Here is a 25950-nt window from a genome sequence, read left to right on the forward strand (position 1 = left end):
AAAGTGTGCTGTTGGCCTTCCCTGGTAGCTCAGTGGTAAAGCATCCACCTGCCAGTACAGGAGACATGGGTTCAATCCCTGATTCTGGGAAAATCTCACATGCCACGGAGCAACTAAACTCGTGTACCAAAACTATTGAGTCTGTGATCTAGAACCTGGGAGCCACAGCTACTGAAGCCCTTGGGCCCTAGAGCCCATGCTCCTCAACAAGAGAAGCCACTGCGAGGGAAGTCTGTGCACAGTGACTAGAGAGTAGCCCCTGCTTGCCACAACTAGAGAAAAGCCCACCTAGCAACAAAGATCCTGCACAGCCAAAAAGAAATAAATAAAAATTTTTTTAAAAACTGTGATATTATGGAAAGAATAGACAGATGAAATAGAGAGCCCAGAGATAGACCCACATGCTTATAATCAGCTAATCTTTGACAGAAGAGGAGATGGTTAGATAGCATCACTGACTCAAGGAACATGAATTTAAGCAAAGTCCAGGAGGTAGTGGAGGACAAGGAAGCCTGGTGTGCTGCAGTCCATGGGGTCACAAAGAGTTGGACACAACTTAGTGACTGAATAACAATCTTTGGCAAAAAGAGCAAAGCCAATACAATGGAGCAAAGACAGTCTTTTTAACAAGTGATGTTGGAACAACTGGACAGCTACATGCAAAAAAAAAAAAAGAATTTAGACACAACTCTTACACCCTTCACAAAATTAACTTAAAATGGATCACAGACCTCAGTGTAGAATACAAAAAGATAAAACTCTTAGATTACGTAGGAAAAACCTAGATGGTCTTGGGAATGGTGATGACTTTTTAGATATAACATCAAAATCACGATCCATTAAAGAAATAATGGGTAATCTGGACTTCATTAAAAAAAGGTCAAAGACCTTAACAGACACCTCACCAAAGAAGATATACAAATGGCAAATAAGTGGAAATGCAAATTAAAACAATATACCACCATACAACTGTTAGAATGGCCAGAATCTGGAACACTAACACCACCAAATATTGAGCAACAGGAATTTTCATTTTTGATGGAAGTGCAAAATGCTATAGTCACTTCAGAAGACAGGTTTTCAGTTTCTTACAAGACTATGCATACTCTATACAATATGGTATTATCTTCTGTTCTGAATGATGCACTTCATGGAAATGAGACATCTGTAAATGACTGTGGATTGAACTTTAATCCCTATGCACTCAAGACACATTTATTGAATGAGTGAAAATACTAATACTATTATTACTTATCTGTAGAAATGTTAGTGATTCTCACCTGAATCATGAATGTTAATGTATTGACACACCAAAATAAAATTTGTCTAAGACTCTTAAAGAAAAGACTATACACATACTCTTAACGTATGATTCGGCAGTCCTACTCCTTGGTATTTACCTGAAGGGGTTGAAAACTCATGTCTACACAAAAGCCTTTGCTAGCTCTGTGAAGCTCCTCTTGTGTGTAGGTTTTTTAACATGTATTTATTATTCATTCTTAGTTGAGTGGGTCTTTGTTGCTGTGCTTGCTTTTCTCTAGTTGCAGAGAGCGGGGGCTCTTCTTTGTTGCACTGCAAGGGCTCCTCATTGTGGTGGCTTCTCTTGTTGCACGGGCTCTAGGGCCCACGGGCTTCAGTTGCAGCGTGTGGGTTCAGTGCTTGTGGTCCCTGAGCTCTAGAGCAAGGCTTAGTAGTTGTGGTGCAGGGCTTAGATGCTCCATGGCATGTGGGATCTTCCTGGACCAGGGATCAAACCTGTGTCTCCTGCACTGGCAGGTAGATTCTTTACCACTGGACCACCAGGGAAGCCCTGCATGTAGTTTTGTTGGGACCAGAAGGGGAAATTTTAAAAGACTGTGGGTGTGGCAGACAGTGCCTGCTTTGATGGTGGCTGGTATTAGAGGAGGGAGGGTCTAGATGGAGAGTATGGAGCAGTAGGAGCTGCTGAAAGGATACCATCCTTAAACAGACTAACTGAGGCCAAGGGTGTGATCCAGGACCAGGCAGAGCTCAAGCCAAGTAGGGAGCAGATGTGGGATCTTTCTGGTGTTGGGTCCTGATTGAGGTTGGGCAGAGCTGGGAAAGAAGATTTTTTGCTTGCTCTTATTCACATTTTACTCTCCCTTGAAACCAACTGAAATGGAGAGAAGAATAGGTTGGAGAAAAATATCAAGTTAATTAGGAAAGGAACTGTGCTGTTAAGTTACACAGGACTTTTGTCCAAGTAGCATTCCTCCTTTGCATCCTCTCCTCAGACCCACGGGGAAGGGTCCCAAGTCAGCAGAAAGCTTTGGCAGAGGGATTCCTCAGGCTTTGCCATAATCTTAGCACGTTTAAGCAGATGGGTCAAATGTGAAACTAATTTGGAAAGCAATAATTTATTCTCTTGATCCAAGCTGATGGTTTTATAATAATATTCACATGACCTGGGATAATATAAAGGTAATTTGAAGTTATTTCCTCAAGTAGAATTTTTATAGTAGAATACTTTCTGCTGAAAACATAAGAAACTATATATACTTATATTGTCTACTTATGTTGGAAATTAATAGCAACTGCTGAAAAAAATGATTTCAGTACCTGTTAGATTTCAGCATTAAAATCTGTTTAAAGTACTGTTCCATCACAGGTTGAACTGCCAAATAGACACTTCTTTCTGATTGGCTTGAAATGCATTTTTCTTTGAGCTAAGATGTACATGCTATGCTCATGTATAAGTACCTCCCATTGCCTTTGACTATTATTCTTAATGGAAATCTTTTCTTTCCATTACATTTATTTATGTCATTTAATCAATTCTTCTACCAACTAGAAAAAAGATTTATTTTAAATGGAAGTGGTATATATACATATATATATATATATTTCTTATTTTATAAGTAGTTTATGTACAGGTTAAAAAAAGTTAGAAAATTCAAAAGACTGTAAACATGAAAAACTTCTCTCTATAATCATACTATCCAGAAATAATTGCTTTTATTATTGTATATCCATTTAGGAATTTTTATGTGCCCAGTAGCACAGTCTATAAAAACATAAAAGTGTACTCCTGTTGTACATACTGCTTTATAGTGTTCTTTTTTCTACTTTACATTAGATTGTAGACATTTTTGTTCATTCATATAGATTACATTGTTACTTTTAATAGCTGGATAAAAATTATGGCTGTACCATTTTTTAAACAGTTTTTCTACTGATGGTCATTATTTAAGTTTGTGGTTTTTTTTAGAGTCACATGAGTAGATTGGGAAAGATTTCCATGAAGTGTTGTTTAATCAAAAAAGCAAGATGCAAAACTGTACTTATAATATGATTTCATGTTAGTCAAACAGTAAAATAAACTGTATTTTGTGTCAGCTGTAGAAAATAAGTGTGCAAAAAATAAGGAGGATGTAATTCAAGGATACATCTGGGGTATATGTCCTAGATGGGCTTCCCAGGGGGCGCTAGTGGTAAAGAACCCGCTAGCGATTGCAGGAGACTTAAGAGACGCAGGTTCAATCCCAGGGTTGGGAAGATCCTAGATACCAGGTATATAGAAAGGGTACTGCTATGGGTGGAAAAAGAAGAAAAAGGGATTGAGGGATGCAAACTCAAAAGTAAAAAAAAAAAACACCACTATGTGCTACTATACTTTTTGTTAAATTATGGATAAGGGTAGGCACATGTTTAAGTGAATTTATAAGTTTTCCTGTGCTTAAAAATAAAATGAAAAAAAAAGGTGACTATAATGGATCCAAGGTTGATGCCTAATGACCCCAGATATAACCACTTTTGAAAATAAAATCAGCCATTAAGAAGTTTTTTACTTTTATAAATGAGACTTTATAAACATGTTTGCATATATCTTTGCACACTCATTGACTTATTCCCCATAATAAATTCCTAGGAGCACCATTGCTTGGGCAAAAGGGTGTTTTAAGGGTTTGATATATATTTAGTCACTTGTTAGTTAGGTTTACCTGTTTGTATTTTCATCAGCAGTTTATGAGAATGCCTGTTTCTTCACAAGTTCATTGATGCTAAGAACTTTCAATCTTTTAAATCATTGCTTATGTGCTTCCCTGTGGTTCAGAGGTTAAAGTGTCTGCCTCCAATGCAGGAGACCCGGGTTCGATCCCTGGGTCGGGAAGATCCCCTGGAGGAGGAAGTGGTAACCCACTCCAGTATTCTTGCCTGGATAATCCCATGGACAGAGAAGCCTGGTAGACTACAGTCCACGGGGTCACAAAGAGTCGGACACCACTGAGCAACTTCACTTTCACTTTTACTTTATGTGATATAATTAAATAGCATCTTGCTGTTTTAATTTAATTTTCTTTGGTTATGTTATGTTTATTATCTTTTCATATGATTGTTAGAAGTTTTATTTTTTGTTTTCTGACTGTCCTTTACTCATTTTTCTGTGGCTATTTAACTGTCTTATTGATTCACAAGGGCATTTTACATAGAAAGACTTAACTCTTAATCATATATGTTGCAAAACCTATTGATAGGTATTAAGTGATTATATCAGGTTTCAATTTTTAAAATAATTTTCCTTTTTAGGGCAGATCCATATACTTTTCCTCCTCCTCCAACTAAGTACCTGCCCATTCCTTCGAAGTACACGGTGGGCACTCAGACTGATTATCGGGATGCTGAAGTTCAAACAGACCCGTATTCTCCAGAATATGTAGTATGTCAGGATTCCATCCCTGAGCTCCTGACCCTGGCTACTCTCACTTGGGGTGAGTTGGAAATTCTTTTGAATATTTGCAGATGACAGTCCTGATGACCACGCATGCTATCGAGTTCTTGGAAATGACACACACAGAGACAACTATGGTTTAAAGCATTGCTATTTAAAGTGTCTTGCTCAGTAGAGCTACTTCATAGACTCATACACGTTCTGATAGATTTGTTCAAAAAGAGATACGCCATTATCATTGTAAGACACTTCTTGTCCTTTTTCCCTGAAGCTGAAGTTACATTTAGACTTAATTTTGTGGTTCCTTTGCTGACGACTCACCTCCCTCTTCTGTTTCTCTCAGTGAATCAGCTCCTTTCCACTGAGAAATTTATATTCTTTCTTTACACATAAATTTTTTTTGAGTATATAATACTGAATGCATATTCCAACATGTAATATGCATGACATATGCATATTCCAACAAGAAATAATATTATCTTATAATATGCATCATGCATATTGTAAATATAGCAATAATATGCATTTTGCATTTTCCAACAAGTAATAATATCCTCTTACTTTGCTAAAATATCTTGGGATTTATCAAGGCTCTCATATACTTTATTTGATAATTTAGATGATTTCTTTTGATATTATATCTGAAATGCTCAGAAATTCACTCTCAGAGTATAGAAATTCACTCTGGTCTAGGCCTTTATAATGTGAAACTATAAATATTAATAAGAGAAGGGGCCTTTAGAAATTGTTAGAAATTACCTTATTAAACTCATTTGATGGTGCCTAGGAGAAGGAAATGGTAACCCACTCCAGTATTCTTGCCTGGAGAATCCCAGGGACAGAGGAGCCTAGTGGGCTGCTGTCTATGGGATCGCACAGAGTCGGACACGACTGAAGTGACTTAGCAGCAGCAGCAGCAGGAAGCTGAGAACCAGAGAGACTGATTCCTTGAAGATCATGGAAATACTTAGTACATTGTAATTTTTATTAAAATGAGGTTACTTTTGTTTCCCCAATGTAATGAATTGTGATCAAATCTGTGTTAGTAGCAACAAGGATGGTCATGTCTGAGTTCTAGTTCTGATTCTTGTTTCTTGGCTCACTTCTTGGATCCAGATTAAGCATTCTTTACACCCACAGTTTAAAGCAGAGACTCTACCTTAAGTCTAGATGACAGACTCAGAGTATGCTGAAATCTTTCCCTCTCCTTTGCACACACAGAAAACATAATTATGAAAATTAATAACCACACTTAAAATCAAGGAAGAAAATCAATCGTTTAGCAGTGAAGACTTCTTCCTAAAAGGGAATCTGTGATGATGAGCAGGGACTCTGAATGGTGAGGAGCCAGACCTGATTAAACTAAAGGAGGGAGAAGCTTCTCTCCTGCCCACAGGTAGAACTGAAGCTCAGTGCCTGCCAGTCTCAGCCAGGGACTCCTACCTGCGACCTTGAGCTTCACCTCTTGGTGTGGGAAGGGCTTAGCTTTGAGCTGCAGAAGGACTGGAGCCACGCCCTGGAACACAAGAGGTTTAGGTAGGGGCTCAGAAATGCTTCACTTGGTAAAGACCAAATTGGAGCCCTGCCCTGGCAGCTCTGGGGTTCAAGTGTCAATAAAAAGCTCCATGAGTCAGGCCTACCTCCTCGTTGGTGAGGTCCTGGGTAAAAGTTTAAACGGATGCCTACATATTATGTGTGTAGACATTTAAATATTATAAATCAACCTACTGTCTGTTAGATAAAGTACATTCTATATTTTTCACAAATCTTTATAAAAAGCTGAAAGGACAAGTGTACATTTAAAATTCTTAGACTCCTTGGGATTGCACGCTGGCATGTGGCAGCAGTGGGAGAGGCTGCCTGGTGGCTGGCCCTTTCTCTGGCTCTGCTCATCACGAGGGCTTGTTGTGCATGCCTGTGATTGCCTCTCCTGTCCTGCTTTTCCATTTTCTGTCTAGACATCCTTGCAAACAGCTGCTATGTGGCCACCCCTTGGGCTTAAGGGTGAACAAACAGCAGCATGTAGTCTGCCCTCGGGAGTCTGAATCCTGCGAAGTGGCCCATGTAGATTTTGGAAGTGGGTTTGGGGCCATTTACACAAGGAATTCCAGGCTCCCTAAGAGATGGAGTACCTCCAGGTGGGCATTCTGTAGTAGCTTTAAAGTGCTGTGGGAAAATAACCCAAATCTAGAATTCTTAAACCAGCCAAACTCTTACTTGGGAGAGAAGGTGAAATAAAGACACTTTCATAGGACAGAACATTTCAGAGGTCTATCTCATAGGATATTGTAAACTAATTAAATTCATTTATGTAATATGCTTAGGCCAATGCCTAGTATGGAAATAACCATTGTATAAATGTTAGCTATGGATCTGAATAAGGGAAGAATAAAAGGACATCCTTGAACATACTTCCAAGTTCAGTCACTCAGTCCTGTCCAACTCTTTGCGGCCCCATGGACTGCAGCACGCCAGGCCTCCCTGTCTATCACCAACTCCCGGAGCTTACTCAAACTCATGTCCATTGAGTCTGTGATGCCATCCAGCCATCTCATCCTCTATCATCCCCTTCTCCTCCTGCCTTCAATCTTTCCCAGCATCAGGGTCTTTTCCAATGAGTCAGCTCTTCACATCAGGTGGCCAAGATATTGGAGTTTCAGCTTCAGCATCAGTCCTTCCAATGAATATTCAGGACTGATTTCCTTTAGGAAGGACTGGTTGGATCTCCTTGCAGTCCAAGGGACTCTCAAGAGTCTTCTCCAACACCACAGTTCAAAAGCATCAATTCTTCAGCGCTCAGCTTTCTTTATAGTCCAACTCTCACATCCATACATGACTACTGGAAAAACCATAGCTTTGACTAGATGTTCCTTTGTTGGCAAAGTAATGTCTCTGCTTTTTAATATTCTATCTAGGTTGGTCATGACTTTTCTTCCAAGGAGTAAGTGTCTTTTAATTTCATGGCTGCAGTCACCATCTGCATTAATTTTGGAGCCCCCCAAAATGAAGTCTCTCACTGTTTCCACTGTTTCCCCATCTATTTGCCATGAAATAATGGGACCAGATGCCATGATCTTAGCTTTCTGAATGTTGAGTGTTAAGCCAGCTTTTTTCATTATCCTCTTTTACTTTCACCAAGAGGCTCTTTAGTTCTTCTTCACTTTCTGCCATAAGGGTGGTATGATCTGCATATCTGAGGTTATTGATATTTTTCCCAGCAGTCTTGATTCCAGCCTGTGTTTCATCCAGTCCAGCGTTTCTCATGATGTACTCTGCATAAAAGTTAAATAAGCAGGGTGACAATATACAGCCTTGATGTACTCCTTTCCCTATTTGGAACCAATCTGTTGTTCCATGTCCAGTTCTAACTGTTGCTTCTTGACCTGCATACAGACTTCTCAGGAGGCAGGTCAGGTGTTCTGGCATTCCCATCTTTTGAAGAATTTTCCACAGTTTGTTGTGATCCACACAGTCAAAGGCTTTGGCATAGTCAATAAAGCAGAAGTAGATGTTTTTCTGGAACTCTCTTGCTTTTTCTATGATACAACAGATGTTGGCAATTTGATCTCTGGTTCTTTTGCCTTTTCTAAATCCAGCTTGAACATCTGGAATTTCATGGTTCACATACTGTTGAAGCCTGGCTTGGAGAATTTTGAGCATTACTTTACTAGCGTGTGAGATGAGTGCAATTGTGGGGTAGTTTGAGCATTCTTTGGCATTGCCTTTCTTAGGGATTGGAATGAAAACTGACCTTTTCCAGTCCTGTGGCCACTGCTGAGTTTTGTTCAATATGCCAAATATGCTGGCATATTGAGTGCAGCACTTTCACAGCATCATCTTTTAGGATTTGAAATAGCTCAACTGGAATTGCATCACCTCCACTAGCTTTGTTCATAGTGATGCTTCCTAAGGACCACTTGACTTCACATTCCGTGAGTGATCACAACATTGTGATTATCTGGTCGTGAAGATCTTTTTTGTATAGTTCTTCTGTGTATTCTTGCCACCTCATCTTAATATCTTCTGCTGCTTTTAGGTCCATACCATTTCTGTCCTTTATTGTGCCCATCTTTGCATGAAATGTTCCCTTGGTATGTTGAATTTTCTTGAAGAGATCTCTAGTCTTTCCCATTCTATTGTTTTCCTCTATTTCTTTGCACTGATCACTGAGGAAGGTTTTCTTATCTCTCCTAGCTATTCTTTGGAACTCTGCATTCAAATGGGTATATCTTTCCTTTTCTCCTTTGCCTTTCGCCTGTCTTCTTTTCATAGCTGTTTGTAAAGCCTCCTCAGACAGTCATTTTGCTTTTTTGCATTTCTTGGGGATGGTCTTGATTTCTGTCTCCTGTACAATGTCCCAAAGCCTCCATCCATGGTTCTTCAGGCACTCTGTCTATCAGATCTAATACCTTGAATCTATTTGTTGCTTCCACCGAATAGTCATAAGGGATTTGATTTAGGTCATACCTGAATGATCTAATGGTTTTTCCCTACTTTCTTCAATTTAAGTCTGAATTTGGCAATAAGGAGGTCATGATCTGAGCCACAGTCAGCTCCCAGTCTTGTGTTTGCTGACTGTATAGAGCCTCTCCATCTTTGGCTGCAAAGAATATAATTAATCTGATTTCAGTATGGACCATCTGGTGATGTCTATGTGTAGAGTCTTCTCTTGTGTTGTTGGAAGAGTGTGTTTGCTATGGCCAGTGCATTCTCTTGGCAAAACCCTGCTTCATTCTGTACTCCAAGGCCAAATTTGCCCATTACTCCATGTATTTCTTGGCTTCCTACTGTTGCATTCCAGTCCCCTATAATGAAAAGGACAGCTTTTTTGGGTGTTAGTTCCAGAAGGTCTTGTAGGTCTTCATGTTTGCATGCATGCTAAGTCACTTCAGTCATGCCTGACTCTTTGTGACCCTATGGATTGTAGCCTGCCAGGCTATCTTGTCCAAGGGATTCTCTAGGCAAGAATACTTGAGTGGGTTGCCACTCCGTCCTCTGGGGGATCCTCCAGAACCAGGGATCGAACCTTCGTCTCTTGCATCTCCTGCATTGGGAGGTGGGTTCTTTACCATTAGCACCACCTGGAAAGCCATAGGTATTCATAGAACCTTTCAACTCAGCCTCCTTGGCATTAGTGGTTGGGGCATAGACTTAGATTACTATGATGTTGAATGGTTTGCCTTGCAAACAAACTGAGAAAATGCTGTCATTTTTGTGACTGGACCCAAGTACTGCATTTCATACTCTTGTTGACTATGAGGACTACTCCATTTCTCCTAAGGGATTCTTGCCCACAGTAGTAGATATAATGGTCTTCTGAATTATATTTGCCTTTCCTGCCCATTTTAGTTCACTGATTCATAAAATGTTGACGTTTACTCTTGCCATCTCCTGTTTGACCACTTCCAATTTATCTTGATTATGGCCTGACATTCCAGGTTCCTATACAATATTGTTGTTTACAGTGTGAGACTTTACTTTCACCACCAGACATCCACAACTGGGCGTCGTCTTTGCTTTGGCTCATCCTCTTCATTCCTTCTGGAGCTATTTCTCCACTCTTCTCCAGTAGCATATTGGACACCTGCCAATCCAGGGGGCTCATCTTTCAATGTCACATCTTTTTGCCTTTTTGTACCGTTCATGGGGTTCTCGGGTCAAGAATGCTGAAGTGGTTTGTCACCTCCTTCTCCAGTGGACCTCGTTTTGTCATCTCTCTCTGCCATAAGCCAGCCGTCTTGCGTGGTCCTATATGGCATGCTTCAAAGTTTCATTGAGTTATACAAGGCCACCATTTTGGTTCATTTTCTGTGATTGTGGCTTCCATTCTGTCTGCCCTCTGATGGATGGGAGTGCATGCTTCCTGATGGGAGGGACTGGCTGTGGGGAAAACTAGGTCTTGCTCTGGTGGGCAGGGCCATGCCCAGTATATGTTTAATCCAGTTTTCTGATGATGGGTGGGGCTGTGCTCCCTCCCTGTAGTTTGGACTGAGGCGGCTCAGTCCTTGAGTTTGCAGTCTCTATGGTGGAGCTATAGGGTCTACGGTAGGGGTAATGGTGACCTCCTCCATAAGGACTTATGCCAGTACGTTGCGCCTCCCAGGACTGTTTCTGTCAATACCTCTGACCCTGTGGCAGGCCACTGTTGACCCATGCCTCTGTAGGAGGCTCCCATACACTCATAGGCAAGTCTGGCTCAGTCTCTTGTGGGGTCAGTGCTCCTTTCTCCTGGGTCCTGGAGCACATATGGTTTTGTCTTTTCCTTCTAAAAGTCTGTTTCCCCAGTGCTGTGGGAGTTTTATAATCAAATCCCACTGACATTCAAAGTCAGATCCCCTGGGGATTCCCAGTCCCTTTTGCCAGGTCCCCAGGTTTGGAAGTCTGTTGTGGGCCCTCGAACTTTCGCAACAGCGTGAGAACTTCTTTGGTATAGCTGTTCTCCAGTTTGTGGATCGCCCGTCCAGCAGCTCTGTAGTGGGGCTAATGGCGACCTCCTCCAAGAGGACTTGTGCCACCTGCCGGGCCTCCCAGCACTGCTACTGCCAGTGCTCCTGTCCCCGTGGGAGGCCACTGCTGACCCATGCCTCTGCAGAAGGCCCTCAAACACTCAGAGGCAGGTCTGGCTCAGTCTCTTGTGGGGATCACTGCTCCTTTCCGTGGGTTTTGGTGCACACAAGATTCTGTGTATGCCCCCAAGAGTCTCTGGCAGATATGAAGTTTTAAATGTGACCGCAGCCCTCCTACCATCTTGCTGCTGCGCCTTTGTCCTTGGACGTGCAGCAGCTTTTCTTGGTGGTTCCAACATTCTCTTTCTGATGGTTGTTCAGCAGCTAGCTGTGATTTTGGTGTTCTCACAAGAGATGAGCACACGTCCTTCTACTCCGCCAAATTAAATTTGTAGACTCTTTGGGTAGTGTGGACATTTTAACAATATCAATTCTTCCAATCTAAAATGCAAGATATCTTTCCATTTCTTTATGTGGTTTTCCGATTCCTTCATTAATATTTTATAGTTTTCAGAATATAGGTCTCTCACCTCTTTGGTTAAGTTTGTTTGTAGGTATTTTTCTCTTTTTGATGGGATTTTGTTTTATTTTTTCTTTATTATTGCTTGTTTTTCTTTAATTTTGTATTGAAATATAGTTGATTTACAATGTTGTATTAATATTTTGTACAATGAGGTGATTCAGTTGTATATATAAACACATTCCTTTTCATATCTTTTCCATCATGGTTTATCACAGGATATTGAATACAGTTCCCTGTGCTATTCAGAAGGATCTTGTCATTTATCCACTGTGTGTATTACCGTTTGCATCTAACCTAAAACTCTTGCTCTATCCCTCCCCACTTCCTCTCCCCCTTGACAACCACAAGTCTGTTCTCTGTGAGTCTGTTATGTTTTATAGATAAATTTATTTGTGTCATATTAGATTCCACATACAAGTGATTTCATATAGTATTTGTCTTCCTCTTCCTGACTTAGTTCACTTAGTGTGATAATCTCTAGGTTCATCCATATTGCTGCAAATGGTGGTAGTTTGTTCTTTTTATGGCTGAGTAGTATTCCACTGTATATGGACATTTAGGTTCTTTCCATGTTATGGCTATTATGAATAATGCTGCTACGAATGGAGGGTTGCATGTATCTTTTTGAATTGTAGTTTTTCCTGATATATGCCCAGGAGTAGGATTCCTGGATCGTATGATAATTCCATTTTTAGTGTTCTGAGGAACCTCCATACTGTTTTCCATAATGGCTGCACCGACTACATTCTCACCAACAGTGTGGGAGGGTTAGAAAATAGAATCCAACAACTCATTAAAGAGGTCTTACACCATAGTCAAGTGATGGGATTTTAAGTGGGATTTTTTTTTTTTTTGCTTTCTCTTTCTGATGGTTCATTATTAGTATATAGAAAAGTGACACATGACAGTATCTTTAAGAAGATGGCTAACACTTCCCTGATGGTCCAGTGGCTAAAACTCCACACTCCCAATGCAGGGGGCCTGGGTTTGATCCCTGATCAGAGAACTAGAACTCACTGGAAGAAACCCTGAATGCTGAGAAAGGAGGATTCTGAGGGCAGGAGGAGAAGGGGGTGACAGAGGATGAGATGATTGGATGGCAATGCCAACTCAATGGACATGAATTTGAGCAAACTCTGGGAGATAGTGAAGGACAGGTAAGCCTGACATGCTGCAGTCCAAGGGGCAGCAAAGAGTCGGACAAGACTTAGTGTCTGAACAACAACAGAGAACTAGATCCTGCCTGCTGCAACTAAGACCTGGCACAGCCAAATAAATACATTTTAAAAATAAGTTAATAGATGACTTATCGTAACCAAATGGGTTAATCATACAAATTCGAGTTTAGTACAATATCAGAAAACCAACCAATGCATTTTACCATTTTAACAGAAAATATCAGAAAATGCTTCAGTAGATTCAGGAAAAGTAGTTTGATAACATTCGACATGCATTCATGTTGTAAACTCTAAATGTTGGGATCAGAAGGAAATTTTAGTAACTTAATAAAGGTTATCTGAGATAAACATAATACTAAAGGTAAGACTTGAGAAGCTTTATCCTTAAAATCAAGAAAAAGACAGTAATTCCTTTGTCACCACTATTATTTAGCAGTTGAGGGAAGATCCTAGCCCAGAACTTTTTCAACTAGGCTATGACCATCAACCCCAAGGACATTTGGAAACTCCATAATAATGATAAGGAGAATGGGTTGGGTTTGGGGGAGCTAGGCTGGCATGGATACGAAACATCCTGCCCTGCATGGGGCAGACCCATCCAAAAATTGTTTGCCCGATACAGTATTAATAGCATCCTGGTTGAGAAATAATTGAGTTAATGCAGTAAAACAAGAGAAGAAAAATTAGGTATGGGGATTAGAAAGAAGAAGCAAAACTATTTTCACTTGTAGGCAATGCACTCATTTTAAAAATTTAAATGAACAGAACTAAGACTCTCAGTTCAGTAAGGTAGCTTATTGTGAAATCTACATATAATTTTACTTCTTCCTTCCCTGGTAGCACAGATGGTAAAGAATCTGCCTGAAGTACAGGAGACACTGGTTCTATCCCTGAGTCGGGAAGATCCCCTGGAGAAGGGAATGGCAACCCACTGCAGTATTCTTGCCTGGAGAATTCCATGGACAGCCCATGCGATTGCAAGAAGTCAGACATGACTGAGCGACTCACACTTTCACTTTCTGACTTGGATGCAGTTTTCTCTATTTCTTTCTCCCTCTCTCTCTTTTTCCCCCCAATTTCTCTGGTCAGGGCTTCCAGTACTATGTTGAATAGGAGTGGTGAGAGTGTGCACTCTTACCTTGTTCCTGATCTTAGAGAAAAAGCTTTTAACCTTTCACTGTTGAGTATGGTATTAGCTGTGGGCTTCTCTGTATAGTTCATTTTTGTTTAATATTTGTTTCTAGAGAGGGAGTATAGTATAGTATAGTATGTAAGACTGCAAGGGCCAGATTGTCATTGGCAAATTCTGGGTTTCACCATCTACTAACTATGATCTTCTGCAAGTTATTTTGATATTTCTTTGTATTTCAAAAGATGGATTTTTCCAATATGGAACGTTCCAGGGTGTGATTATTTAGTAATAACCTAATATCTTTAAATACTTCCATGCAAATGAGATGTCTTCTGACTGAATTGCTAATAAGAGAGAGTGCAGGGCACAGATAATACACTCTCAGGCACATGTGGAGACATATCCCAATATCATTTCATCTTGTCATAACCTTCAATTTAAAGAGGACAGGAACTGAGAGGGAGTCAATTAAATACTAGCAGGTACATGAGTGTGTCTGTGTGTTTATTAAGTGTTCTGCCTCATCCTCTAGGTCGAGGGCTCCCGGCAGGACAAGCTGAAGTAGAGATGATAGAACGTGCCCGGGAGAAGCGTGCTTGGGAAGACACCCTGCCCCCTCTGAGTGACACTTCCCAGTTTGAGAAAAGGAGGCGGATGATGAATGCCATGGAGAGGAAGGAGTGGGCCTTCAGAGAGCAGGAGATTGAGAAGTAGGTTCTCAGCTACCCAGACAGTTGCTCCTACACTGATGGGATTAATGTTAATACTTTTAAGCAATAGAGCAAATAGAGTTCCCAAATGTAAGGGTTTAAAAGCAATCCTTAACCTGTAGAGTTAGGAGACTGGGTTTCAGGAGCAATAGCTCCATTATTTTTTCTCCAATAATATAAATATATATATAATGCCTTCTTTATGTGTGAAGTTCAGTGTGGAACCCAGATTTGAACAGTTCCTCATGGGATCTCTGATCTCTTTTTTCTTTAGTAACTTATCTGGGCTGTCACAGAATTCCACTGATTTTTGCAAAATGTCTTTCAGACTGTCCCTTTCTGTTCCTTACCAGTGCCAGGGTCCCTCGACTTTGACCCTCTTCCTATCTATCAAACAGCCTCCTGGCTGATCCTGTCTCTTTCCCCGGTACCGGATTCAGTCAGGACCTCTTGGGTTCTAGCTGCAGCTAATAAGGCATTTATATTTAAAAGACAAACTGTGGACTTAACTCTTCAGTTAAGAGATGACCTCACAGTACATAAGTAACAATATGCTAGGGTATTTCTGGTTGAATTTTTAGCCATTTTAACTGATGTATTTTCAGTAATGAGATTGTCTCTGAATATGTAGAAATGATGAGGACCAAAAAATTCTAGCTCCTTAGCAAGAAGAGGGGGAAGGGAAGTTCTTGAGGTGCCCTTTGTTCCTGTGCTGAGGTGCTTCGTTGCTCATAGCATTGCTACCAAGCCCCTGACAATGTGCTGTCTCTGCTGAGGCCCCACTTCTCCCTTGTCAGTGTGGCAAATCTCAACCCTTTTGACCCTCAAGTGCTGAGTTAATGGCTACTGTGAAGAAGCCTTTCCCACCACCCCGCTCCTTCCTTTTGATCAACTGGGAATAGCACTGACAGAGGTGCTCTGCCATTTCTTCTCCCGCAGAAGTCTTTTCATTCTTCTGCCCTGGTGTTTTGATCCCTGTGTTGTAAATGTTGGTTTATATGCCTACTTCACTGAAACAGTGCTCCTTGAGACAGTGCATTTTATCTTGTTCACCATTGTTTTATTCCCTGCCTGGCATACGTATTTGACAAATAAGTGATTGAATAAATTATTATGTAAATTTTTAAGTAAGGGTAAAATGTTCAAATCTCCATTTTAGAAAGGCAAATCTTGACCACTACATGGAACAAAGATTGGAAGGAGGCGAGACTAGACTAACACTCAGAGTCCGAGTCAGGAGAGAGATGACCAAGACATGAGTAGGGAACAGATGTAAGAAGTGTTTTAGAGGAGGGAAGAAAGTAGGAGAAGGAGTAGATTTCTGGGGGAATAAAATGAGTGAGGTTTTTTGAAGGGATAATTGGAGATTCAAGTAGGTGGAAGTTCCAGTTCAGAAATATCCGGGCTGAAGTAGATATTTTGAAGTCATATGTACACATAAGCAAGGTAGTCCTGGAGAACAATGAGAAGGTGAAGTAAAGGGAGGTGAAGAATGAATATCCGTATGTGTCAGATGCTGGCATTTTCGCAGTCACCACTTAAGGTAGCATGCCACAACCACATTTCCTCTCAACCCTCCTGTTCCTTAACCCTCCAGCCATACCTGTTGGCCTGAAACTGGGGACAAACATTTTCCTGTTCACTTAGGCCCTTCTGCCTAGAGATACACCCATACAATATTCTTCTTATATAAAGACTATTGAGTGTCTACTCCAACCCCCAGTTCATTTCCCACACTTTTGCCACAGTGGTCTTTATAAAATGCATGAATATGGTACCAGCCTGAAGAGAAGGTCCTATTTATGGCAAATGTTCCCTTTCTTTAGTAGAGTATCCTGTTTGAGAGACCATAGGCTTCTTTATGATTGTCATTTGCTCAAAGATTGCAGGAGATTCGCCTAGAAGTTCTAAAAGAGCTGCTGAAGAAGCGTGACGAGAATCAAAACGAAGTGAACATGGCACGCTTGAATGCCCAGTGGTCTAAGCTACAGGAAGCGAAGGAGGCAAAGCTGGCACAGATTCAGCGCAAGCACGTGTCAGGTGATGGCGCAGCACCAACCCTCAAGGGGTGGAAAAGCTGGCTCTGCTTTGGGTTTTTGGCCAAAGCTGGTTTAACTGTGATATAATTCTTTTTTGGTCCTAGTATTATTTAACTGATAAGGGACAGGAGATGAGTTATCTCTCAAAAGTAGAAGAGTGGAGGAAAATTCATCACTAAGAAAATCAAGTAATGATGTTCTAACGGGTAGCAAGTTGTTGGCATTATGGACTCTGTGTGTGTGTGTGTGTTGTGTGTAGGTACTGGGCTCCCTATATTCATAGGCTGAAGCCCTGGATAGAGAGCTTTATTTCTCAACCTGTTTTTCATTGTTTCCCACTAAAAGAGACATTCAGATGTCTTTTTTCCTACTTATCCCCCTTCCATGAAAATAAAAAAAATTTTTTTTAAAAAGACCCCTGTGCTGGGTCTTCTTTTCCATGCAGGGGCTTCAGTAGTTGTGGCACATGGGCTTAGTTGCCCCATGCCTGGCATGTGAGACCTTAGTTCCCCGACCAGGGATCAAATCCACATCCCCTGCATTGCAAGGCAGAGTCTTAACCACTGGACCAGTAGGGAAGTCCCTCCCATGAAATTTTAATACCATAGGTGTACTATATATCTGTTTATATATTATAAATATATCTGTACTTTATACATAAAAGAGAAGTCAGTGGAGGATTAAAAATGACTTAATAAAAATTTTTAGTTAGAATTTAAAGTAAAAAATTTTAATTTAGCATTTAGCTTTATAGCTGTACTTGCTGAGTAACTTTTAATATAATTTATTTACTTATAAAAGTTGTACTGCATCATTTATATATGCAGATTAGCAATCTATACACATATTAATAGCAATGTAATCCCAGTAAAGTATTCAAAATTTTCCTAGTAAAACAATTACAAAAATTAATTTCTTAAAAATTATTTTTAGTGAACTTTTAACTTTCTTGATGTGAGAAAATAACTTTTAACTTAATTGGCTGCTACATATGCATTTAGATACTGCCAGCATTTTTTTCTTTCCAGCAGTTGACATAATTAGCAATAGGTTGACTTTTTTTTTTTCTTGTTACTCCTATCCCTCTCTCTTTACCCTCTGGGATCACATCCCAGTAAACTACCTGCACACATGCCTTTATCTCAGGTTCTGTCTTTGGGGGAACCCAGGCTAAGAAACAACTCAAATGTCACTTCTTCCAGGAAGACTTTCAAGGACCCCTGCCCCCAGAAAGTCAGGTCCTTGTTATCTGCTCTCAGTGTTATATGCCCCTGAATTTTTTTGAGTGTGTAAGAAAACGACTTTTCACTTAACTAGCTTTTAGGTATGCATTTAGATATTGTCAACAGTTTTTTCTTTTCAGTCCTTGAAATAACCAGTGATGGGTTGACTAATTTTCATAAATAACTAAGGCTTCCCAGGTGGCTCAATGGTAAAGAATCTACCTGCTAGTGCCAGAGACACCAGTTTGATCCCTGGGCGAAAAAGATCCCCTGTAGAAGGAAATGGCAACCCACTTCAGTATTCTTGCCTGGGAAATCCCATGGACAGAGAAACTGGGTGGGTACAGTTCATGAGGTTGCAAAAGAGTCTGACACAACTTAGCAATTAAACAACAACAAAATAAAATATAAAGTATTTTAATCATGAAATTCCAGGTCACACACAAAAGCCCTGAGGGTCACATATAAATAACATTCAAAAGGCAGCAGTGGTACATGCAGCCACCTCTTACAATATGGCTTCAAATTCTCACAATCTGATTTTACACCCGTTGAGAGTACCTGATGCAGAGCCTTCAAAAGGGGGTGGGTCTGTGATGGGATTGACAGAAAAGGAGCAGGTAGAGGTAGTAATCCTGACTGCTTACGTTAGTAAACTAGTATGTACAGCTGAGCCTGCCAAATAATTCTGAAACTATAAGCTTGGGTATATTCTAATTTATTCTGGTGTTAGCCAAGATGACCAGAGATTTTTTTTTGAAGAGCTTGTAGTCTTCCTTCCCTTTTAATTATTCTCTTAGGAGAAAATAATTCCCTCATCTCTATTGAAGACATGTATTTTTCAGTTACTTTGAGTTTCTTTCATTCATTGCACAAACTTTTATTTCTGGCCCAGAGCTTAGAATGCAGTTATAAAAGATTTTTGATGAGTACCAATTGAGGACACTGGATGATTCAGCTTCTGTCATATCCACCTGTTCTTTGTCTTAAGTGTTATATTCGGGCTGCAGTGAGTGATCATGATGAAATTTATTCAGCTCAGTAGTCTCCCTGTGAATAATACTACAACTGGTTTATTAGCCTGCATTTGGGTCATTCAGAAAAATATTTTAGAGATAGTCATGGAGGTATGTTTTATTTTAGCAATCAGAAAACTGATGGGAAAGGGAAAGAATATAGAAGGGAAGTTGGAGAGAAGAAACATCATCAAGGATTATTGTGATTATGCATCACAGGTCTATGGACCTCTATCTCGCCTTGGTCGTTTCCCAGACAACAATTCAGAGGACTTTGTAGTAAAAAACCACTATCTCAACACCTATGAAGGTAAGCAGTTCCTATAATTACAAGCCTAGTATAAGAGAGTTATCTTAGAAATATGAAATATAGCAATTTAGATTAAAAGCTAATCAAAAATACAATATTTGTAAGAAATAGCCATTACATGTTTAGTATTATTAATAATGAGTTCATAGAAACCAATAAAAACTGTAAAGACCCAAATAAATAAATGGATACACTATGCGACAATTTACCAAGCAGTAAAGTCAATAAACTACTAAACATTTAAACATGTTTAATGTCATTAAAATTGAAGTTATGCAAAAATAAAATAGAAAAAGTTTTTATACCAGGTTTATGATGCAAACAAGAAATATGTCATGAAATCGGCCCTTTATGAAGAAACACCAGAATACTAGTGGGCAAGGGGATGGATAAACTAGGGGATAAATTAATGGAGAGGGTTATACCTGTTGTAAAGTCCAAGAGAACCTTAATTAAATTATTTAAATTTCAGTTGAGAGGTTGGAGAATCACATGGCCAAGATCGTGCATTGACGGTCACACCATTGAACTTGCACCTCTGGCTGACCCTCTCTAGAGCTGGATATGATAACCTGGTGTACAGCCACTTTAGAATGGTGGTGACATGTATAATCACAATGTCATATGATCATTAACTTCCTGTTTATTATTGTGGTATTATTACTTTTTGATAGGACAGTGGTTTCATTTTAGAATGCATTTCTTATTTTACAATCTAAGTTACCAAGAATATAAGTTAATTATATAGAAATTTCCTTTGTATTTCAGGGACAATTCAATTATATGAGGTACACCTTATCAATAATTCTAAATAAAACCACTTGGCAAACTGCTAATGAAATTAACAGTATGCTTTCAAATGATATATCTAAGCACCAGACACTAATCATGTACTTCCTTTCCATAGGATTAGTTGAGCTTGAGTCCTGTCTCCCAGATTTTGTGACACAACCCCGAATCAAACCACCAAAACCGAAAGTCACTACTACCAAAGATGGTTTTCTAAAGAGGGCTGCAAGGGTGGACCGTGAGTTGGCAGAGGTTCATAAGGTATGCTGCTGCTTCTTCTTTGTTTTACTTTCTTAGCAAATTTTATTCATTTTTATTTATTGGAGGATAATTGCTTTACAATGTTGTGTTGGTTTCTGTCGTACAACATGAATCAGCTGTAAGTATACATATATCCCCTTCCTCTGGAGCCTCCCTCCCACCCCTCTTGATCGTCACAGAGCACTGAGCTGAGTTCCCATCTGGATGACGAGATGCTTCTCGTGGGGCTTTTGCAGAGATATACTACACTCCAAAACTGCACTTTGTCTTGGGCAGCAATGTCCAGTAGTTCTCAACACACAAGCCTATATTTTTTTCTCCTCTCTAGACCTTTCTGGTGGTTGCCTGTGTTGTGCTGAATCAGTTTTACCACCTCATTTCAAACCATAGGAAAACCTCTTGGAGGGCATTCTCCCCATTTGCAGAAGTCACGGTACTTTCTAAAAATGGTTCTGACTTGGGATCTACCCAATAAAATATGACACAGCATTGATGTATAACAAGTTTCTAGCATGCAGGATTACTGTTGGTTTTAATAGTGTAATAGGCCTTATTTTTTTCCTTTAAATTTGTTAGCATCATGAAGAAAGGGAGTCATGCTCAGCATCCCTCTCATCTAGTTTAAACTCAGCTAAATGAGAAAGTTTGATGGTCATCCCATGAGCCAACTGTACAGCTTCATCCATTAGCTGGCCTTTCTCTTTTCTTAATTGGACTATAGGTGTTCAGACTTGTATACTTTTGAATCTGTAGGTTATGATTGTAGTGCTTAGTCTTTATGCTGCATCAGAATCACCTGGAGGGCTTGTTAAAACACGTGCTGCTGGGCCCTACCCCCAGAGTTTCTGATTCAGTAGGGGAGAGAGGCCTGGAATATTGGCATGTTTTGCAAGTTTCCAGGGGATGCTGATGCTTCAGGGACCACACTTTGAGACTGATTTATGACATACCCTCATCACTGGTCCAAGCATGTTTGTTTGTTCAGTTAGTAATAGCATAAGAATCCAGGGCTTCTCTGGTGGCTCAGACAGTGAAGAATTTACCTGCAGTGCAGGAGACGTGGGTTCACTCCCTCAACTGGAAAGATCCCTGGGAGAAGGAAATGAACAGTATTCTTCCCTGGAGAATTCCATGGATAGAGGAGCCTGGCAGGCTATAGTCTGTGGGGTCGCAAAGGGTCGGACACTACTGAGCAACTAACACTTTGACTTTCCAGGGAACTCACACTGAAGATTAAAATTAGGTCCTTGACGATACAAGAATTAGGACATTTAAAATAGTATATCTATGTGGTTCTTTCCTACCTCATCCTGCAGTCTCTTTACTGATTCTGAATTCTATGTTCATCATTTTCTCACCTTCTATAAGATTGTTTTATAGATATTCTTATTAGAGTATGGAAGTTCCCATCTATTCCTAACCTACTGAAGCTTTTAATAATGTGCTTATGTTGAATTTTATCAAATGTTTTATCTGCATCTATTGAGATAATTATATAGTTTTTCTTTTAAAAAATTACTATTCTAATAAGGAACATTTATAGCTTTTTATAAATGTTAATTTATCCTCACATACTTAGTACTTCCCTGAAGTACTTCCCTTAGTACTTCACATACTTAGCCATATTTGGGCTTCCCTGGTGGCTTAGCTGGTAAAGAATCCACCTACGATGCGGGAGACCTGGGTTTGATCCCTGGGTTGGAAAGATCCCCTGGAGAAGGGAAAGACTGTCCACTCCAGTATTCTGGCTTGGAGAATTGCCTGGACTGTATAGTCCATGGGGTTGCAAAGAGTTGGACATGACCGGGTAACTTCCACTTAGTATGAACATAACATGGTCAGAGTGTATTATTTTTATTACATTGTTGGATTTGATATACTGATATTTTGTTCAGAATTTTTTTTGTATATTCATGAGGGAAATGGCTTTTTCTTACTCAGAAAGAAAAACTATATGACTATATGTGACACTGGTCTTAGAGTTATATACATCTTCTGAAATGGACTGGAGAGTATTCCTTCTTTCCTCCTTTGGGAAGAGTTTAAATAAGTTTAAGATGATCTATTTCTTCAGTTTGGTACCTATTCGTATAAAATTTTCTGAGATGTTTTCTTCATGGGAAAATTCTTAAACACTCCTTCAGTTTTCTTACAACTTGTAGAACTTTGTGTGTCATATTGGTAAATTGTATTTTCTTTACAAATTCTGTTTCATCTAACCTTTCAGCATTTTTTCGTATGGTTGTTGATAGTATTACTTTAAAATCTTTTTTAGTGTTTATCTATAATCATGCCCATTCTTTTCATTCATCAAGTTATTTGTCCTTTAACTCTTTTTCCTTAATCAACTTTACTGAAGGGTTGTTTATTTTCTTGGTATTTTTTTTCAAACATTGAACTTCTGATTTTGTTGATTTTCTCTGTTGTGTATATTTTTTCGGTTTCGTTAGTTCCCGCTCATATTTATTTTATCTTTCTTTATACTTTCTTTGGTTCTGTTTTGTGGTTCTTTTCTTAACTTACAATAGAAATGTAGCTCATTAATTTTCAGGTACTCATCAGTTTCGTTTAATATTTAAAGCTAACCATTTCCTTCAAAACACTGATTTTGGTACATTCCATTAGTTTTGATATATAGTTTGGCATTATTGTTAATATCTTTTTTTAAACATTCATTATGATTTTTGAACCTGTGAGCATTTAACAATGTGTTTTAAAATTTCCAAACCTGCAGGAATTGTAACTAATTTTCTAATTAATTTCTCAATTGCTCTGTGGTCAGAGATCCTAGCCTGTATGACACCTATTCTTTGAAATTTAGTGAGGCTTGCTTTGTGAACTAGTATAATGATTTTACATATAAAATAATCTAAGTCCACCTTCAAATAATGTCATGCAGTTACTGTATAGCAGATTATTCCAATTATTATTATAATTAGAATTTATATATTATATAATAATAATTATTATTATTCTAATAATTATTCTAATTCCTCTGTACCATCCCTGTGACGTTGCTGTCATTTATTTCACTGATTCCTATGCTATAATCACCCAATACATTTTTACTGTTACAGTTTTAGCAGTTATCCTTTATAGCAATTAAAAATATTTTATTTTACCTTTATTTATTCCACCTCTTCCACTCTTCCTTTTTTAAAAAAAGAATTATTTATTTATTTTTTATTTTATTTATTTATTTTTGGTTGCACTGGGTCTTTGTTGGTGTGCTCAGCTTTCCCCAGTGGCGGAGAACGGGGAATACTCTCCAGTTGCAGTGTGTGGGCTTCTGGTTGTGGTGACTTCTCTTGCTGTGGAGCACAGGCTCGATAGTGGCAGCACAGGGGCTCATTCCGTGGCATGTGGAATCTTCCCAGACCAGGGATCGAACCCTTGTCTCCTGCATTGGCAGGAGGCTTCTTTACCAGTGGGCCGCCAGGGAAACCTCACTCTTCCTTTCTTAAATAGATCCAAGTTTCTGACCTGTGGTCTTTATCTCCTTCCTGAAGAACTTATTTCAGCATTTATTACAGGGCAGGTCTACTGGAAGTGAACTCCCTCAATTTTATCTGTAAGTCTTTACTTCTCCTTTACTTTTTATTGAGATATAATTCATGTACCATAAACTTAACCTTATAAAGTATACAATTCATTTATTTTTAGCATACTTAAGGATTGTTCTCCCACTTACCTGTGGTAATAGGATGATACGCAGTTTCTCAATTTATGAGAGAGAAAAGCATTCAGTATGGTAATGTTTTGGAGAAGGAAATAGCAACCCACTCCAGTGTTCTTGCCTGGAGAATCCCAGGGACGGGGGAGCCTGGTGGGCTGCCGTCTGTGGGGTCTCACAGAGTCGGACACGACTGAAGCGACTTAGCAGCACGGTAATGTAATTCTTTGAAAGCAAAGTTATAAAACAGTAATAAAACTTATATTAATTTCATATTAAATATCACTCACCTTGTGTCTATGTTAAGATAGGCTATCCACTCCAAGACAGTCTTTTTTCTTATTAAAGTACAGTTGATTTACATTGTTAGTTTCAGGTATACACAGGGATTCAGTAGGTTGTCTTTTCATTTTGTTGATGGTTTCCTTTGCTGTGCAAAAGCTCAAGTTTAATTAGGTCCTATTTTTTTATTTTCGCTTTTATTTCTTTTGCCTTAAGAGTTGTTACTGTTGTTTAGTTACTATGTCATGTCCAACTCTTTTGTGAATCCGTGGACTGTAGTCCACCAGATTCCTCTGTCCATGAGATTTCCCAGACAAGAATATTAGAGTGGGTTGCCATTTCCTTCTCCAGGGGATCTTCCCAACCCAAGGATTGAACCCGTGTCTCCTGCACTGGCAGGTGGATTCTTTACCATTGAGCCACCTGGGAAGCCCTTGGCTTAGGAGACAGATCCATAAAAGACATTGCTAAAATTTATGTCGAAGAGTATTCTGCTTATGTTCTTTACTAGGAATTTTATGGTCTCCAGTCTTACGTGGAGGTCTTTAATCCATTTATTTTTGTATATGATGTGAGCAAAGTTTCTAGTATTATCCTTTTAAAAAATTATTTATTAATGTTTTGGTTGGACTGGATCTTCATTGTTGTGCACGGGCTTTTGCCAGTTGCAATAAACAGGGGCTACTCTTTTTTGCAGTGCACAGATTTCTCATTGCAGTGGCTTCTCTTGTACAGCACAAGCTCTAGGCACACAGCCTTCAGTAATTGTGACACAGGGGCTCATTAGTTGTGGCTCACAGGCTCTAGAGTGCATGAGTTCAGTAGTAGTGGTGTACGGGCTTAGTTGCCTGCAGCATGTGGAATCTTCCTGGATCAGGGATCAAACCTGTGTCCCTTACACTGGCAGGCAGATTCCTATCGACTGTACCACCAAGGAAGTCCTCTAACATTATCCTTTTACATGTTACTGTCCAGTTTTTGCAGCACCACTTATTGAAGAGACTGTCATATCTCTATTGTATATTCTTGTGTCTTTCGTCAAAGATTAATTGAAAATAAATGCATGGGTTTATTTCTGAGCTCTTTGTTCTGTTGATCTATGTGTGTCTCTTTATGGCAGTATCATACTGTCTTGATTACTGTAGCTTTGTAGTATAGTCTGAAGCCAGGGAGCATGTTAACTCCAGATTTATTCTTTTTCCTTAATATTGCATTAGTAATTTGGGGTCTTTTGTGATATAAAATTTTGGGGTTATTTGTTTTGGTTCTGTTGAAAATGTCATGGATATTTTGATAGGGATTGCATTAAATATGCAGATAGCTTTGTATGGACATTTTAACTATTAATTCTTCCAATCCAAGAACACAGGTTATATTTCCATTTCTTTGTATGATTTTTAGATTTCTTCATCAGTGTTTTATAGTTTCAGAGTACAGGTATTTGTCCTCAGTGGTAAGTTTAGTCTTTGGGTATTTTATTCTTTTCGATGTGTTTTCAAATGGGACCATTTCTTTATAATTCTCTTTATGGTATTTCATTATTAGTATATAGAAAAGCAACAGATTTCCATATATTACTCTTGTATCCTATAACTTTAGTGAATTAATTCATTGGTTC

At 39.3% G+C, this 25950-nt stretch overlaps 1 protein-coding gene across 11 annotated transcripts in view; it reads left to right on the plus strand.

Annotated features, from left to right (window-relative positions):
• Positions 1 to 25950, plus strand: part of CFAP91 (cilia and flagella associated protein 91) — a 113091-nt gene that overhangs the window by 25336 nt on the left and 61805 nt on the right. For 9 of the 11 annotated variants that reach the window (XR_002183605.2, XR_011566450.1, XR_011566451.1 and 6 more), the window contains 5 exons: positions 4549 to 4730; positions 14562 to 14739; positions 16622 to 16779; positions 19145 to 19327; positions 20235 to 20377. Coding sequence is in view for 8 of the 11 variants with exons in the window: in XM_019986589.2 (XP_019842148.2) it covers positions 4549 to 4730; positions 14562 to 14739; positions 16622 to 16779; positions 19145 to 19327; positions 20235 to 20377 (844 nt within the window). In the remaining 3 variants the exon portion in view is untranslated. The remainder of the gene's footprint in view (positions 1 to 4548; positions 4731 to 14561; positions 14740 to 16621; positions 16780 to 19144; positions 19328 to 20234; positions 20378 to 25950) is intronic. The other 2 variants (XM_070788539.1, XM_070788541.1) reach the window with 2 other exon arrangements.

The sequence above is a fragment of the Bos indicus genome, chromosome 1, assembly GCF_029378745.1.
Source record: "Bos indicus isolate NIAB-ARS_2022 breed Sahiwal x Tharparkar chromosome 1, NIAB-ARS_B.indTharparkar_mat_pri_1.0, whole genome shotgun sequence".
Lineage (NCBI taxonomy): Eukaryota > Metazoa > Chordata > Mammalia > Artiodactyla > Bovidae > Bos > Bos indicus.